The sequence below is a fragment of the Oculina patagonica genome, chromosome 2 (genome assembly GCF_052425735.1).
Source record: "Oculina patagonica isolate OP01 chromosome 2, crgOcupat, whole genome shotgun sequence".
Classification (NCBI taxonomy): Eukaryota; Metazoa; Cnidaria; class Anthozoa; order Scleractinia; family Oculinidae; genus Oculina; species Oculina patagonica.
In genome coordinates this window covers 3,043,904-3,060,674 of record NC_135759.1, presented here as the reverse complement: position 1 = coordinate 3,060,674, position 16,771 = coordinate 3,043,904, and the positions used below count along the sequence as shown (strand labels likewise).

The 16,771-nt window shown below is 39.4% G+C and overlaps 2 protein-coding genes across 2 annotated transcripts; both read right to left on the bottom strand.

Moving 5' to 3' along the window:
* Positions 1–208: 208 nt before the first annotated feature.
* LOC144642565 (proton-coupled folate transporter-like) lies at positions 209–7,392 on the bottom strand. The gene is made up of 7 exons (XM_078501541.1): positions 7,256–7,392; positions 5,574–5,810; positions 4,137–4,452; positions 3,034–3,579; positions 2,154–2,237; positions 1,458–1,617; positions 209–553 (listed from the first exon to the last, which is right to left on the bottom strand). Exons 2-7 carry the CDS (start codon positions 5,808–5,810, stop codon positions 436–438), a joined length of 1,461 nt encoding a protein of 486 aa, XP_078357667.1. The 5' UTR covers positions 7,256–7,392; the 3' UTR covers positions 209–435.
* Positions 7,393–7,878: 486 nt separating this feature from the next.
* LOC144642566 (proton-coupled folate transporter-like) lies at positions 7,879–15,994 on the bottom strand. The gene is made up of 7 exons (XM_078501542.1): positions 15,898–15,994; positions 15,580–15,818; positions 13,931–14,246; positions 10,529–11,074; positions 10,244–10,327; positions 9,493–9,652; positions 7,879–8,633 (listed from the first exon to the last, which is right to left on the bottom strand). Exons 2-7 carry the CDS (start codon positions 15,814–15,816, stop codon positions 8,516–8,518), a joined length of 1,461 nt encoding a protein of 486 aa, XP_078357668.1. The 5' UTR covers positions 15,817–15,818; positions 15,898–15,994; the 3' UTR covers positions 7,879–8,515.
* Between the last annotated feature and the right edge of the window lie 777 nt (positions 15,995–16,771).

Genomic DNA, 16,771 nt, shown 5'->3' with positions numbered 1-16,771 from the left:
AACTTCAAAACCAAAATTTCATTTCCAGATGTTGCATCGAGAACAACTCTTAAAAAGAGCAATGTCATGATATTTTAAGTCATTTTCTGATAACTTTCAAAATTGAAGAGAACCTCAAAAATAGTTTCTTAAGGTAAATCGGTACCATGGTATATCAAGGCCACTTATTGATAGAGAAGCCCCCAACCTTTAAAACACTAATCATTAATAAAATTTTGAACCTTTATTCACACTCTGTTGGAATGCCAAATTCCATTTGCATGCCACATGTACATCGTTATACGTTAAGGCTAACTTTGGTAGAATCTAAACTCGAAATAGTCACAAAAAAGTAGAAAAGAATTTGGATAAGGCGGTAAGAACCATTTGATGGCCTGCCTATTTGTGCTCAACTTAAAAAAATTTTTGACTTTCTGTAGTGCTAATTCGCGCGTTCTATAATCGCAGCTCTTCTCTTGGTGTGTCTTGGGCTTGTTTCTGACCATGTCTTTTCTCTAACTCAAGGCCATCTTCCTTCGTGTCGTCGCTAGCAACAGGCGAAAGTTTTATCCAGCTGAAAAGTAATATATATTTAACTGATAATGATTTAACAGTAAAAGGTGTCAAGGCAAAAAGTGAAATCTAGTCATCGATGGCGGCAAATAGTGTTCATGAGATACCAAATCTCAGAACTACTTTAAAGAGAAATAAGGGTTTTTTTTCCTTTTCAGTGGCCGAGTCATAGTTCATCAGAACAGCCCATTACTCTCGTGGTACTGGCAACCAGACAACGTCCATCCTTACGCCACCTCTATAAAACGGACACCCTTTTCTTTAACGGACAGTTCACTTGGTCCGAAAGAGACCATGTAAAGTTCACCTCTGCAATAAGGACAACTTTAAAATACGAGCTAATAAGCCTAACGCGCACTAGAGCATCTAGCTGAGCAAACTGCCTCGCGTGCCGTTTGCTCAGCAGATTTCTCTCGTGTGCGGACCGCTTTTAGTGAGAAGTTTGCCTCGCGAGGCCTTGAGGAAAATATCTATTGTGTTTGATATTTTTTGCCTCGCGAGGCAAGATCCTCAATGTGTGCAGGCGACATGAGAAACTTGCTCAGCCAGATACATCAACTGACCAATAAACGCACGCAGAATGCTCACGTGCTTCAACATGGCGGCTTCCGAATCAGACTTGCTAATCACTTTCCTCACCGGTCTGCGGCAAAATGTGCAGTGAATAAATGGCTGAGCAGACAGGCACGTGAGGTGAATAGCGCAGCTAGTTGCTCTAGTGTGCGGCTGGCTATACGGACGCCCTTCCTTGTCCCTTTGATGAACGTACAGAGGAGGTTAGACATTATGTTGGGCAATAGGAACTCCAATACTGTTAATTGCTTCGTACTTTACATTTATGAAACGAAAAGCCCATGACGAACTGAACAGGGAATGCTAAAAAAAAGTGATCGGCCTCCTCCTACCTGACTAGCGCGAAAGGAATAAGTACCAACACTGCACACAGTATAAACACGGAGCCTTGGAATGTCAGCCCGAGTGTCGCCTGGTACACAGTGTTGAACAGCACGGCGCCAACGAGTTGCATCACGGTGCTCACCATATTAAAAGCGGAAAACAAGGCTCCTGGAAAATTAACGTGAACGCAAAGAAGCGTGAGAGATGAACCGTTCTCTCGTGCAAACGTTCTGACCTGTTTGAAACACAGCGATTTCAAACAATTTTATTTAAAAAAATTGCCGTAAGGCAGCATGCATTCTATCAATCCTCTGAAAAACTGTTTAATATATTTTTTTCTTAATCCTTTCTCTGTCAACTTCAGCTTGTAAAGAGACGTATATAGCGTGAGTAGACTTTGCCAAATTGACTTTCAAACACTATTCTGTCTCTACGGGTACCTACCGTAGAATAAAATATCCGTAGAAATAGAAATCATGTCACTGTATTTTTTTTTTTTTTTTTTTTTTTTTTTTTTTTTTCTTTCCTTTTTTTTTTTATTTTTTTTTTTTGGGGGTTTTTTTCCCCCCCCTATTTTTTTTTTTTAAAATTTTTTTAATTATTTTTTTTTTTTTTTTTTTTTTATTTTTTTTCTTTTTCTCCTTTAATTTTTAATTTTTTTTTTTAAAAATAAAAAAAAAATCTGGACTGTTATGTTATTGTACCTTGTTCGTCCTTCGACACTATACTTGACATTCTGGCCATTAAAACTGGATCAGCAAGAGCATTGAAGACGCCGACTACAGCCCCTAAGGATGATAGTGATGATGATGATAACATGGTGATGACAACGAAATGTTCATTCAGTTTGTGATTACAGTAAAGGGTATCCCTTTTTTTTTAAAAAAACAAAAACCGAGGAGAAAAAGAAACAATCTCAACGGTAGTATAAGACTACTGGTGCGCTCGTCTCAAAACATCCACCTTGTGTACCACGAGTGTTGGATCACTGAGGTGGGAGAAAAAAGAACTTTTCTCCCATTACCACCATACCTTACGCAGTGCTGACGAGTCCGAAAGAGGACGAAACAGCTGTCCACTGCTAGGCTGGTGTGTTACCTCAGTCTGGAGATAAGCAACGTGCACATACCTAAGTGTAGTGAGTTCATTTCACTAATAGACATAATAATATCTGGGATCGTGTTTTGAAAGTATCATAAAGAGTACCAATACCGATTGAATCAAATAATCAAGCATGCCTAATCATACAGCAACTATACTATTCAAATCTGCATAATAATGAACTGCCGTCCCACGAAACATATAATATTTTTGTTCAGTCCAACGATCGTTTACGTATCGTTTACGCCCGTCACACGTAAACTACAACAGGATAAGATAAGACTCAAATTTGTATCAAACGAGGTTGACATTGAACATGCGTAAAAAACTTGATGTGACGTCAGTGTATACAAACTACGTTTACGTCTGCCCACGAAAGAGTACGTAAACGAAGAGAGTTTAAGTGTGCACGCCAATTTTGTTGGTCAACAAAATACTTTTTCAGCCACGTAATTTTAAGTTAAGGTTATCTTCTTCGCTTACCAACAAACACCATCCAAGTACGATCCGAGAACGCTAGCAGAACGGAAGCCAAGATAATGGTAACCATACCAACACGAGCAACGTTCAACTCTTTGAAACACCGTCCGAACAAGGGAATGCCAACAACGCTACCAATACCGTGGACAAACGCTTCAAACGCAAAGTAATACCCAATTAGCGTCGGGCTCCAACATAAGGGGCTCTTCAAAATGTACAGCGACTTTACTCCATCGATACCCACAGTTGATAAGAAGACAAGACCACCGCAAACCATCAGCAGTATTAAATTCTTTTTCCCAGCCTCACTTCGTTTACGAAACAACTTGAAGAAACACATGATGTTTTCAAGGCTGAAAAAACGAACTGCGCTTTCGTTGTTGGTTGGTTTGGGAATTTCCCGCACACAGAATAACGCCCAGATCCCAGAGAGAACATAACAGGCCAATATGAACCATATGGCAGGAATGAAACCAACATATTCTATCCAAAGACCGCTGGTCAGTTGACTGATCACACCAGCAAAGAAGATTGCCAGGTAGAGCACAGCTAAAAAAAAAGTTGAAATATTGGAAAAAATACTAACCATGCTAAAAGGCAACTAGTTATAAAAACTAAGAATGAAAATTAGAGTGGATATCTTGTAAATTGCCAATTTGGACGCTAAATGAGCATGCATGATAGAAATGATATTTAGAAACATACTAAGAAACAGATTAAGGTACTTCACATCAATCCCTTTTTACAGTGTAGGGTTAGTCTGTGTTTGAGCGCAGTGGCCCATAAGACTGGCGCTTATCCCCCCCCCCCCCCCCTAGCATTAAGCGTCTACCCCTACCCCTACCTCTACCCCTGGGGGAATGCTAGATTATCACAGGGGTACTCCCAGCGTTTTAAACCGCCTAGAATCATTTATAAACCGAGATGGTGAAGCACTAAAGCGTTTTCCCCAAGAACACAACCACCCCAGCGAGAGCTCGAACCCGAACGGCTTGGAGCCCACCGCACCAACCATAGGCCATAGGCCACGGCGCCTGTTATAGTGCAGTACAGTAGTATAGTAGTAATGATACCGTATTACAGGCCTACCGTAATAATATGCTCACCTATTCGAAACGCTCGTTCCTCTTGGCTGGAAATATCAGCTACGTATGACGTTGCCCCAACCATCAAAACTAACGCAAATCCTGAAAAACCGCTTATAGCGGCGGACACATATAAAAAGTACACAGATAACTCGAAGTGCATTACCACCAAGACAGAGGCCATCTCTAAGCAGGCGCCTATTATGGCTACCAATAAAGAAGGTTTCCTTTTACCGCCTCTATCTGTCCACGGGCCCCACAGGGGCGCCACGAGAAGGGACGGGATGGACAGAAAAAGGTTGTAGACCACGCCAATTTGGGAAGAAAGCGTCTGTACCTGAGGAGAAACGCAAATCAATAAAGCCATGAATAAAGCAACACATGATTCAGAGTGCGCCCTCGATTAAGTCTCACTGAATACCCTTTGACTACAAGCTGTTTTGAAATTTGATCATTCGCGATCCTAGAATGCATTTCGTCTTGTTTTATGACTGCATTTTGTTTGTTTGTGGGTGTTAACTGCCACAAAGAAACATAATCTGAAGAGAGGATAGTACTTATTACAAGTATAGGCGTTGGGTTTAAAAAATGGTCGGAATTGCGGACGTTTTAATTTAGCGTTGCAAAATAATTTTTATATCTTAAGATTATAGACCATAGTGTAGCCTGGAGCCCGAAAGCAGATGATATGGAGGAGCCCTGGAGCCCTGACATTTTCGTCTTGGAGACCTGGAGCCCTGCATTTTTAAGCCCGGAGCCCTGGAGCCCTAAACCCCTTTGAGACCCTGACTAAAAGAGAGCTGGCATTCTGTAATATTGCCAAAGACGCAAAATGGCCCAAAATGTATCTATTGCGAACAAGAGGACTCAATAGAACACTGCCTTTTGCAATGCCAATCAGTGCTCGACCTCATTTCTAGTGCACGTAATTGGTTTGAGTAGAAAACAAACAAGTCTCTGGTTATTAATAACTACTCTTCACTCTTTGGAACAGAACATCAAACAGCTGATAACACGAACCAAATAGAAAATCTTTTTATTACATATCTAAGACATTACATAATTCATAATAAAGTGTGGGACAGCCAGGTAAATAAGAAATAAGTAAATAAGAAAAAAAAAGAAATAAGTAAATTAAATAAGAATTCCAAAATAAATTTAATAACTATTGTAGAACCTTAAAGATTAATAGCCCTGTGGCCTTTCTCAAATTAAATTAATTGTTAGAGATGGAAATGTACTGTACATTATTGTGTATTTAAAACTGTTTGATAGTGTATTGGAGAACTGTTATATACTGTAGTTAGTTTTTCCCGTTTTTGTTTTCCTTTCGTCTGTTGTCTATCGTTCTAGTTTTACTTGTGCTGTACTTGTAACATTTTATTTTATGTGAAAAAATAAAAAAGAAAGAAAAGAAAGCAAATATTCTGCGGAAAACGTTCCTTTGGTGTTACGAACCTCTTGTTCCAGCTCCCATAGTGTCGAATTTTCTCCCAGGTCGTCTCCGCCACAGCCACTTCCATCCGCTCCTTGACTGATGTTCCAATATGGAAAGCCTTTCATGTCACTGACCCGTTGGTAAACGTAAATTCCTCCAATTGGGATATACATTAGAAACCCGTAAAAATAGAAAAATGCTACCACTTCTACTGAGAAGTACTTTCTCCAAAACGGAATGTTGGTTTCTGGTGGCATCTGTAAGAGTTAAACGATAAACAAAGACAAGTTTTATTCCCAGCGGTCATTTGTTTCCTGGTGACAAAGTATTGGAGAAGTAAACTCGTCTTGCGAGCGAACTTAACCAGCAAGTAGGTTTCCGGCAGATTAGAACGAACTAAGCTATCAACTGGCTAACGTCCAAAACCGCCAGGACACCGCAAACGTCGTTAACTTCACAAAACATCAATGGGTCTGACCGTATTTGCCTACCCCCCCCCCCCCCATTCCCCCTTCACACCACCCCCATCCCATTCCCCTCAGCTGTTCAGATCTGACATAACGGTGTTTCCAAAGATCTAGTAGTAGTAGTAGTTGCCTTTTAGTAGTTTCCTTTATTTAAAAACACGATATGGATAAAAGCTTACAGCTTGTGGGGTCGTGTAAATTAAAGTATTTAAAGTTAAAAATATTTACAATTAATTAGGCTATTTACATTTGTATTTGATTTTAAATTATTAAAAGTTAAAAATATTTAAACTTATAAAACTATTTACAGAAACGGGTCACGCAAATTGCTGAACTTAACTGATAGGCCTGTAGGGCTGGAGGAGGATCGATGGTGCAAATTTTGCAAGAACCAGTGAATATTGACTTATATTAAGTAATTAAAAGTAAGTAAGTAAAGTAGTTAAAATAATCAACGATAAACGCTCTTGACAGTCTGACAGTTTTTCTTCAACGAATAAAAACTTTTCTCCAGTCAAAGATTAGCCAACTGCGATACGAGTAAACCCACGGCTTAGGGTCTTTTTTTTCGTTACGCCACATATTGGCTTTTTGACAAAAGCTACATAGGCATTATAGGTATTATGGTATTTTTGAAAATGGCCTATTGTTTTAAAGTTTGGCAAATGTGAATGAGAAAACAAATGTCACGCCATTGTCCATAAAAACTAAACATTGCTTTATAAATATCCACGTAGGCACCGTTCATAAGCTCTCCCATGCCAGTTATAAGCCTTTCTAAAGCCTCTTTTGTATAAGCCCAAGGCTTATAACCGGCATTATTATGCGTTAAATAGCTGTCAAGAAAAACATGCCACGGCATGATTCAACGAATATGTGACATGGATGATTGAGTTACGACAAAATACCTGATCCGACCATTAAATGCCCGCATTGTCTGCAGGCTAGGCAGCTCGGATATTGGCGACTAATTGCAGTTAGCGATTCTTTTCGTTTATCGGCCCTTCTTATAACGTAAGTGAGCTTGCTGTTTCGCCTGATCTGTGACTGAACTCTATCTAATACGTACGTATACAGAAAACGTTTACATTTGCAAGGCTTACAGGGTTACAACTTGACCGGAATTTGACAGACATAAAAGTTTTCATTGTTTATGCCAAAATCTTCCTTCTCGCAAATTCTGCACAGAATTAACAGTGTAGAAGGTGAGACAGGTGAGACAGGACACAACGTACCTTGTAACAGCAATGTAGCAGCAACTGTTTTTGGATTCTAAACCGAATTTGAGCTTATTTGGGTTGGCGTCAACTAAAACAATCAGCGTGTGACACAGACAGCCTTCGTGACTTTCATGTCACTTGTGTTATTTTTGGAAACTTTATAGGGGGAGCTATTGTAGGTCAGGTCACTTGACGCTTCGCTGCATAGCAACAACCAAGTGGGGGGGGGGAGGGGGCGGGGGGGAAGAAACGAGGTCTGGGACCGAATAGCGATGCTCTCACAACTTGCAACGCGATCAATTTTACGACGACGAAGCAGGCCAACCTTTCCCGCGAAATGGAATTATGACTATCATGACTGCGATGCTGTGGATTCAGCGATTGTAAAGAGATCACAACTATCTTTACTTAAAATCTAAATCCACTTTTGTTATCCGAAAATTTCATCTTGACATGTAGTTATAAAAACGCAGAAATTTGTGCTGTCGTGCTACTGTTAAGCGATGACATGGAAATGTTTGTACCGCGATTTTCAACCCGCGTAGGGATTGAAAATGTGGTAAAACAAGGAACGACCAATTAAACAAACAACCTAAAAACAATAGAAATAGCACGGATAAAATTATCATTTCAGTAATAGTTTTATTTCATAACAAACACCGCATGTTGACAACAAGAACCTTTCCGGAAACATTTTCATTTCAGCCTTATCAAGATGCAAATTCTGGCATCACGAGCGTGGAAGGAAGAATCATCAAATCTGAAGTGCTACTAAAGACGCGAACAGGCTTCTGAGTGGGGTTTCTGCGAACGAAGCGAGCGGAAGAGCGGGGGACTCCCTTAGGACCCCCTCTTAACCCCACTCGGGAGCCTGTTCGCAGGCTACGATGTTCTACCCCCGGCACCTTATCTGAGAAAACCTTGTAACTCGTATAGTTTGCTGCTTTGTGCAATCCATGTGTTCGGTAAATGCGCCTCGTTCGGCGCTGACGGACACCCTCACTCTCAAATTGTATAAGCATTTTGGAGAGTGTTCAGAAAGCCAGCGATTGATAAAAAGCAAGCAACTTTTATTCACACTATGTTGGAATGCCAAATTCCATTCGCATGTTTAGTAAATGTTCACTCGTTTTACGTTAACTTTGGTAGTGTCTAGACTTGCAATAGTCACGAAAGTAGAATAGCATCTGGATAAAATATAAACCATTTCATGGCCTGCCTATAATATGTTCTCAACTAAACGTTTTTTTGAGTTTGTGCGCTAATTCACAGTTTCTATAATCGCAACTCTTCTGTTGGTGTGTCTTGGGCTTGTTTTTGGCCACTTCTTCTCTCTAATTCAAGGCCATCTTCCTTCTTGTCGTCGCTAGCAACAGGCGAAGGTTTTATCCAACTGAAAAGAAATCAATATTTGACTGATCATGATTTAACAGTAACCGTGTTTCAAGGCAAAAATGAAAAATCAGTTTCAAAGGCAGGATATAGTTTTAATTTCGCACCAAATCATCAGAATGAATGAGTGAACTAATATTTAATGGTAGCACGACTAAGAGCCAGTCATGGCTCATCAGGGCAACCCTGATCGAGCCACTCTCCTGAATTCACTTTCTACAAATCGGTACTGGGTAAGTGGCATGACAACACGACCACACAGTTCAACCTGCAATGCAGACACCTTCCATTTACGGGCTGTTTATTTAGTCCGAAAAGATCAAAACTCATATAAATTATTCCTCTGTTATACAGACACTTTTAAAATACCGACACTCTTCCCTTAACTGTCCCTTTGATGCCCGTATTAAAAAGTTATTAAAGAAACTATATGCTGGGTAAAACGAACTCCAGCATGCACTGTTGAAATGAAATACCGTAAAATTCCGGTTATAAGCCCCCCTCCCCCCCCGGTTATAGGCCCATCAACTTGGAAACAAAAAAATACATCCGGTTATAAGCCCCCCCGGATATAAGCCCCCCTCTACCGGATGACAGTACTGAACAGGGCTAAATGTTGCTTTTTTGTGCGTTTTTAACTTAAAAACGTATTTTGATCAACACTTCCGAGGCTCGTTTCGAAACGTTTTTTTCCTTCCGCTTATATATAAGCCCTCCCGAATATAAGCCCCTCCGCTTCAGTATAAGCCCACCCAAAAACCCTTACGAAGTTGTATAAGCCCAGGGCTTATAACCGGAATTCTACGGTATACATGACGAACTAATCGAAGACGCTTAAAAATAGATCAGCTTTTGCCTACCTGACAAGTGCAAAAGGAAGAAGTACCAACACTGCACACAGTATAAACACGGAGCCTTGGAATGTCAGCCCGAGAGTGGCCTGGTACACAGTATTGAATATCACTGAGCCAACGAGTTGAGCCAAGGTTATCACCATATTATAAGCGGAAAACAAGGCGCCTGGAAGATAAACGCGTAACGCAACGTATCGTGAGGAATAAACCGTACTCTTATACAAACGTTCCGGCCTTTTTGCAACGAAACGATTTCAAACAATGCGATCACTGAGGCAGCATGTATTCTATAGCTATCAATCCTGTGAAAATTAGAACTGTTGAAGGATAATATGTTTTAATCCTATCTCTGCAAGCTTAGTGCATGCTTAGAAAAACTCATATATAACGTCAGTGGTCATGTGGCGAATTGACGTCAAATCGCTACTATTATTAAAAAGTAGCAATGGTATATTGCAATTTTTCAGTTTTGATTGGTTAAAAGGCAATGGTATAAGAGCTCATATAAACCAAAACGAAAACAACTGGGGAGCTCAAATATTGCAATTCTTTGGGCGTTTTTAATAAAACAATATTATTATTCCACTCGCGCTTGTTGGATATGAGATCATTATAGCCAAGGAGGCGCGTATAGCGCATAGCGCCAAGTTGGCTGGCTATCTACCATCTCATATCCAACGCGCGCTCGTGGAATAATTGTTAAATAGTAAACGGGCTTTTAGCGAAATGATTTTCTGGATTGTTATAGTATGTGTACCTTGTTCGTCCTCCGACACTATACTTGAGATTCTGGCCATTATGACTGGATCACAGACAGCATTGAAGACGCCGACTACACCCACTAATTAAGAAGAGTTAAAGGTTTGTAATTACAGTTAGAGGTTAAGTGACAAGCAACGAGAATCAACTATCGGAGCACAAACCAAAGTTTACGTTTATACGTGTGGTCAGCCCTAACATAACTTTACATAAGCTTTTTTCCTCCAACAAAGTGTTTTTGTCAAGCACATAATTTTAAGTTAAGGTTATTTTCTTCACTTACCAACAAACACCATCCAAGTACGATCCGAGAACGCCAGTAAAATGGAAGATAAGATTATGGTAACCATACCAACACGAGCAACGTTCAACTCTTTAAAGCACTTTCCTAAGCAAGGAATGCCAACCACGCTACCAATACCGTGGGAAAACATTTCAAATGCAAAGTAATATCCAACCAGCGTCGGACCCCAACATAAAGGGCTCTTCAAAATATACAATGACTCAACTCCATCGATACCTACAGTTGTCAAGAAGACAAGGCCACCACATACCATCAGCAGTATTAAATTCCTACGTCCAGCGTCTGTTCGTTTTCGAAACAGCTTCACAAAACACTTGATGTTTTCAAGGCTGAAAAAACGAACGGTGGTCTCGTTGTTGTTCGGTTTAGGAACTTCCCGTACACAGAATAGCGCCCAGATCCCAGCGAGAATATAGCAGGCCAATATGAACCACGTGGAAGGAATGAAACCTACATTTTCTATCCAAAAACCGATGGTCAGCTGACTGATCACACCAGCAATGAAAATTGCCAGTTGCATCACAGCTGAAAAAAAGTTGGAAAAATAATGAAAAAAAAAAAACGGTCAGTCGGTCCGGCAGTTGGTCAGTCGGTCAGTCGGTCAGTCAGTCAGTCAGTCAGTCGGTCAGTCAGGCAGACAGGCAGGCAGGTAGTCAGGTAGTCAGTCAGCCAGTTAGTCAGCTAATCAGCTAGTCAGCCAGTCAATCAGTCAGTCAGGCAGGCCTCCCTGGAGTATCGCAGATACACGCAAGCCCTAATCCTCCTTTATAAATCTTTATTTATTACGGGGCCAAGCTACATCAAGGAATTGTTCTCATTGCGTTCTAGCAATTATGATCTAAGAGGCTATTGTAAGCTTAATCAGCCTACCTTTAAATCAAAGTTTTTGCATAAATCTTATCGCTACATAACTTCACGTTTATGGAACAACCTACCTGACAATATAAGAGGAGCGTCCTCTCAAGTTAGAATTTTTAAAAATTTACTGAACAATATTAACCTGACCACCGAGGCCAACTGTTCCTGTAATCTTTGTATCGATTAGTTTACATTTTTAAATTTTATTGTCTACGTAGTTTTTAAATTTTTATAGTCTAGTTTTTCAATTTTAAATTTTATAGTCTAATTTTTGTATTTTTATTGAATAGATAATCATATTTGATTTTTTGAGTCTAATGCTTGCGTGCGCTTTGCGCATGCGCATTAGACTCTTTGTTATATGAAAAAAGCTGTTAGCAATCCCAAGGGAATGGTTCGGGATCGATAATCGTTCGCTGTAATGTAGAAAACAATGATCAGCTGCAAGAACGGACTCCGTACGGACACGCACGATTAGTTTCAATTAAAAACAGCCAATCAGCGACACGTGTTCCCACGCATAATTAAAAGTTCTTTCTCAAGTCACGATTATTCAACACTTGAACAGGACGTAATAATTTTCCAGTTAAGACATTTGTAAGCTTTTTGTGAAAATAAATCTTCGTTTTCAGTTCAGTTAAGCACTTGTGTTTTCGTCTTGCTTAAAAAGCAAGACGTCTTTGAGAAAAAATATTTCGACGGCGACTCGCGTTTATTTACACAATGCGACCAAATATTTATTTTGTTTTTAAAAATAGAAAACTTTACCTCGTATTTTGTATTTAAGTCATTCGAATCTTGACCAATTTTTTCTTTACAGTGCAAAACCTTCAAAAATAAAAGATGTACATGGATAAATGTAAATCAAGTTACGCGACTAAATCAAAATGCGTTTGTTTGGCCGCTTTGCAGTATTACACTGTCACGGCCTTTGCCATACACTGAAATCGAATTTCATGCTTTTACGACTCTCAGAGATCTTAAGTTCTTCTTACAGCTAGAAAAATCATAAAATAGTTACATTGATATGGAAGTGATGATTCGCGAAATTTGTACATCATGATAAACAGTCTTCGCTCCTGTGTATGGTAGCTCGATAATAATTGCCTAGTTTCCAGCGTTCAAAAGGTCATCATTATATTGACGTGAGCATTTACACCCGTTTTTAGGAAAATCTGTCACTAAGTGCTTACAGTACAATGGAGTAACAGTCACTATTTCAAGTGCTTTTATTGCAAAATCTGTTTCAAGAGTCATCATCAAAATGGTGAAAAATCTGAAAGAAAACGATGTGAAGTTCTTCAACCCTTGTTGTAATGAACATGCTTTTTGTAAATCGTCACGCAATCTTGTCCAAATGTTTAATCGTTTCTGCTTTTACGGACAATACGGAAGAAGTAACATCAACTCCTGTTCATACTTTAAATTTTGTGAAGCATATAACATTTATGACTGTTTCGTTTTCATCCATAATCATCCACGATGCCCCTAGCTTGCTATAAGCATTTTAAATTAAACTCCCGAACACAAACCTCTAACCAATTTTAACCGGCTTACGAAAACCGCGCAATCTGTATCACTATGCCATACGGCATTAGACTCATGTCACCCTTGGTGACCTATTTTTTTACATTGTAATTCTTAGAATACACGTTCACTTTTAAACGAGCCCCTGGCTCATTGGTGACATGTGTTTAAATAAAGTACTTACTTTACTTTTTAGGCAGGCAGGTAGTCAGTTAGTCAGTCAGCCAGTTAGTCAGCTAGTCAGCTAGTCAGCAAGTCAGCCAGTCAGTCAGTCCGTCCGTCCGTTCAGCACACCGACCATAATTTAGGCCACCGTGCCGTCAACAGTGTAGTATAGTAGTCATTTAACCCTTTGACACCCAAATTTTCCTCAAAAACCGCGTTTTTTAGCCGCTAAACTGAAATTTTGGTGCTATGGTCTGGAATTTACCTCAACTTTGCTAAAGAAGCACTTTTTTTACATTTCAGCAATATTTTCATAAAGATTCTGTGTAAAAATGTACAATATTTTACTTTGGTGCATGCGCATAAGCCAACATTTTTTTTTTTTTTTTTTTTTTTTTGCTGAACCGTTCCAATTTTTTTTTTTTGCCCCTTTTGCTTCCTTTTTTTTCGCTTTCTTATTCTCGTTACTTTCTACTGTTCATATCCTATCTTTTGGTTAAAAAAGTTTTGACATTATCAATGGAAAACCCTGAAAAGGGGACCTTGACCAATTACAGGCGTACTGGCCTGTTTAGCAACGATTTTGCACCAAAAATGGATTTTGTCTTTCTTTGATTAGCTCTTTCAGAATGCAACTGATATTCAAAATGAACAGTCCTGTAGAAAGGTCGATTCAAGCTCTATCAGATTTTTATCACGAATTTCCACTGACGTGCTAATTAATGACGTCACAAGTGAATCAATGACTGCACCTCCAAATAGCGCCTGAATGCGCGTTTAGGAGTGAAAGGGTTAACTGTATCACAGGACCGCCGTTATAACAATTCTTACCTATACGAAACGCTCGTTCCTTTTCGGTGGTAGTATCGACTACGTATGTTGTTGCCCCAACCATCAAAACGGTCGCAAATCCTGAAAAACCGCTTAAAGCGGCGGACAAATAGAAAAAGTACACAGACAACTCAAAGTACATTATGACCAGGCCAGTGGCCATCTCTAAGCAGGCGCCTATTATGGCAATCAATAAAGCGGGTTTTCTTTTGCCTCCTCGATCTGTCCACGGGCCCCACAGGGGCGCCACGAGAAGGGACGGAATGGACAGGAAAAGGTTGTACCCCACGCCAAGCTGGGAAGCAAGTGCTTGCACCTGAGGAGAAACACAAATTGATAAGAACAGCTTAACCTGCGAAAATCGATCTGGAGTCCAACACGATTACAAATAGGTCACACTGAAATATAAAAGCCTTTGACTATAAGCTGTGTAACAATGAAAACAATACAGTGAATTTCTCGAACCTTCAGGAGAAGTGAAAACTGCTTCGAGAAATCGCGGATAAAAATTTAATAGATGGAAACTATGTTACAGCACCAATCTAGAACCTTGCATTATCTTCCCCTTCCCTATCAACCCCTCTCTGAAAAAGAAAAGCTAAATACTATGATATTTGGAAGAAATAAAATTCTTGGAGCGAAGGAAGAAAGAAATTTGAATTGTGTTGTAGCTGTAGTGTATTGTAATAAGATTGTGAAAGATAGAGTAACACCCCGCGTACAAGAACTTGCATGGGATTTTAAGAACCTGTTAGGCTAAAATTTTAACCCTTTGACTCCTAAACGCGCATTCAGGCGCTATTTGGAGGTGCAGTCATTGATTAACTTGTGACGTCATCAATAAGCACGTCAGTGGAATTTCGTGATAAGAATCTGACAGAGCTTGGATCGACCTTTCTACAGGACTGTTCATTTGGAATATTGGTTGCATTCTGACAGAGCTAATCAAAGAAAAGCACAATCCATTTTTGGTGCAAAATCGTTGCTTAAACAGGCCAGTACACCTGTAATTGGTCAAGGTCCCTTTTCAGTGTTTTCCAATGACAACGTCAAACCTTTTTTGGCCAAAAGAAAGGATATGAAGAGTAGAAAGTAAGGAGAATAAGAAGACAGAAAAAAAGGAAGCAAAAGGGGCAAAAAAAAAAAATTTGGAACCGTTCAGCAAAAAAAATAACAAAAAAAAAACAAAAAAAAAATTTTGGCCAAATTTTGGCTTATGCGCATGCACCAAAGTAAAATATTGTATGTTTTTACACAGAATCGTTATCAAAATGTTGCTAAAGTGTAGAAAAAGTGCTTCTTTAGCGAAGTTGAGGTAAATTCAAGACCATAGTACCAAAATGTCAGTTTAGCGGCTACAAAAAGCGTGTTTTTGGGGAAAATTTAGGTGTCAAAGGGTTAAGCTAGGTTCTTATCAGTGGAATTACTGTGAAAGTGTATAGGTAAAAGCTGCTGAATTAAGATCAACATCTGATTATCCGGTTTAAATACATGGTATTTATATTCATATGAAATTATAAGAACCTATTTTAAGTCCCATTTATATAAGAACCTAAATTAGAAAATCCAGGTTTTTATACACGGAGTTTTACTGTAATGGAAACACTAAAATATTCGGTGGAAATGTTTCTTCCCGCGGTGTGACATACCTCTTGTTCCAGCTCCCATAGTGTTGAATTTTCTCCCAGGTCGTCTCCGCCACAGCCACTTCCATCCGCTCCTTGACTGATGTTCCAATATGGAAAGCCTTTCATTTCACTGACTCGTTGGTATATGTAAATGCTTCCAATGGGGAAATACATTAGGAACCCGTAAAAATAGAAAAACACTACCACTTCTACTGAGAAGTATTTTCTCCAAAACGAAATGCTGGCGGTCGATGGCATCTCTGTGAGTCAATAAAAAAATAAATAAATAGTTCGTAAAGCGGTCATTTGTTTTATAACAGAGAGGCTTCATTTGCTTACTTTGCTGCAGATTTGAGGCACTTTGCTATAAATGCGTCTAAAATCGTAAAAGTAAGCAAAGGAAGAGCGATAAATACAGCGTATTTCGGGTATTCCTTTTTCCTAATTAACATATCGTAGATATTTCCATACAAACTCTTATATTTTCGACCTTGACCGCTATTATGCAAATAATACCTACTCGAAAAATTATAACAATAATCTAACTAAACGCAGCTTTAAAAAACAATAATCAGCGAGGACATGGGTCTAGTATTGCTAAAAAAATACGAAGAGAAGAGAACTGATGTAAGAAAAATGACTGACACACAATTTGTTCAGACCATGGCCGCTTTTGAATTTTTGTAAAAGCAGTCGTTGTTGTCAAGGCTGTGAAAGAGTTTGCGTAGGAGCCCTAAGCTAAAAGTCGTCCCTTTTTCAATGCAAATAATCGCCAAAGTCGAAGTGTCATCGACAACAAATACTGAACACCATACATTTTCAGTATGAACTTCACCCACACAAAACCATCGTCTTGAACTCTGTGTGTTCGTCAGAGAAAGTCGTCAGGAACGATAAGTTCTTCAATATTGTTTCATTGAACTAAGAAAGAAACGCAACTAGGAGATCGATTGTTATTCGTTTACAACGAATGGCCTCCTATCCTGATCAAAACCTGCAGAAAATAAATAGACCGTACGTTTTTTTTTTTAGTTGGAGTTGTGTTTCTTGTACAAAGAAACAAACTTTAAACGCTATATTAAGCCTCAAAGTTATCATACCTGACTCTCTGTGGCAAAGACAAGCCCAAAGATACTGAAATTACGGACGGTGGCTCTTTGTGGGTGAGGGACATGCCGAAAATCGGGCCTTTCCATTGGCTGGTGATGACACT

Excerpts from the sequence above, each read along its gene's own strand:
- LOC144642565 (XM_078501541.1), bottom strand. The coding sequence starts at position 5,810 with ATGCCACCAGAAACCAACATTCCGTTTTGGAGAAAGTACTTCTCAGTA. Across the intron at positions 4,453-5,573 it reads TATGGGAGCTGGAACAAGAG|GTACAGACGCTTTCTTCCCA; the intron begins GTTCGTAACACC and ends GTTTCTCCTCAG. Across the intron at positions 3,580-4,136 it reads GGAACGAGCGTTTCGAATAG|CTGTGCTCTACCTGGCAATC; the intron begins GTGAGCATATTA and ends CTTTTTTTTTAG.
- LOC144642566 (XM_078501542.1), bottom strand. The coding sequence starts at position 15,816 with ATGCCATCGACCGCCAGCATTTCGTTTTGGAGAAAATACTTCTCAGTA. Across the intron at positions 10,328-10,528 it reads TACTTGGATGGTGTTTGTTG|TGGGTGTAGTCGGCGTCTTC; the intron begins GTAAGTGAAGAA and ends CTTCTTAATTAG. Across the intron at positions 8,634-9,492 it reads CTTCCTTTTGCACTTGTCAG|TTGGATAAAACCTTCGCCTG; the intron begins GTAGGCAAAAGC and ends ATTTCTTTTCAG.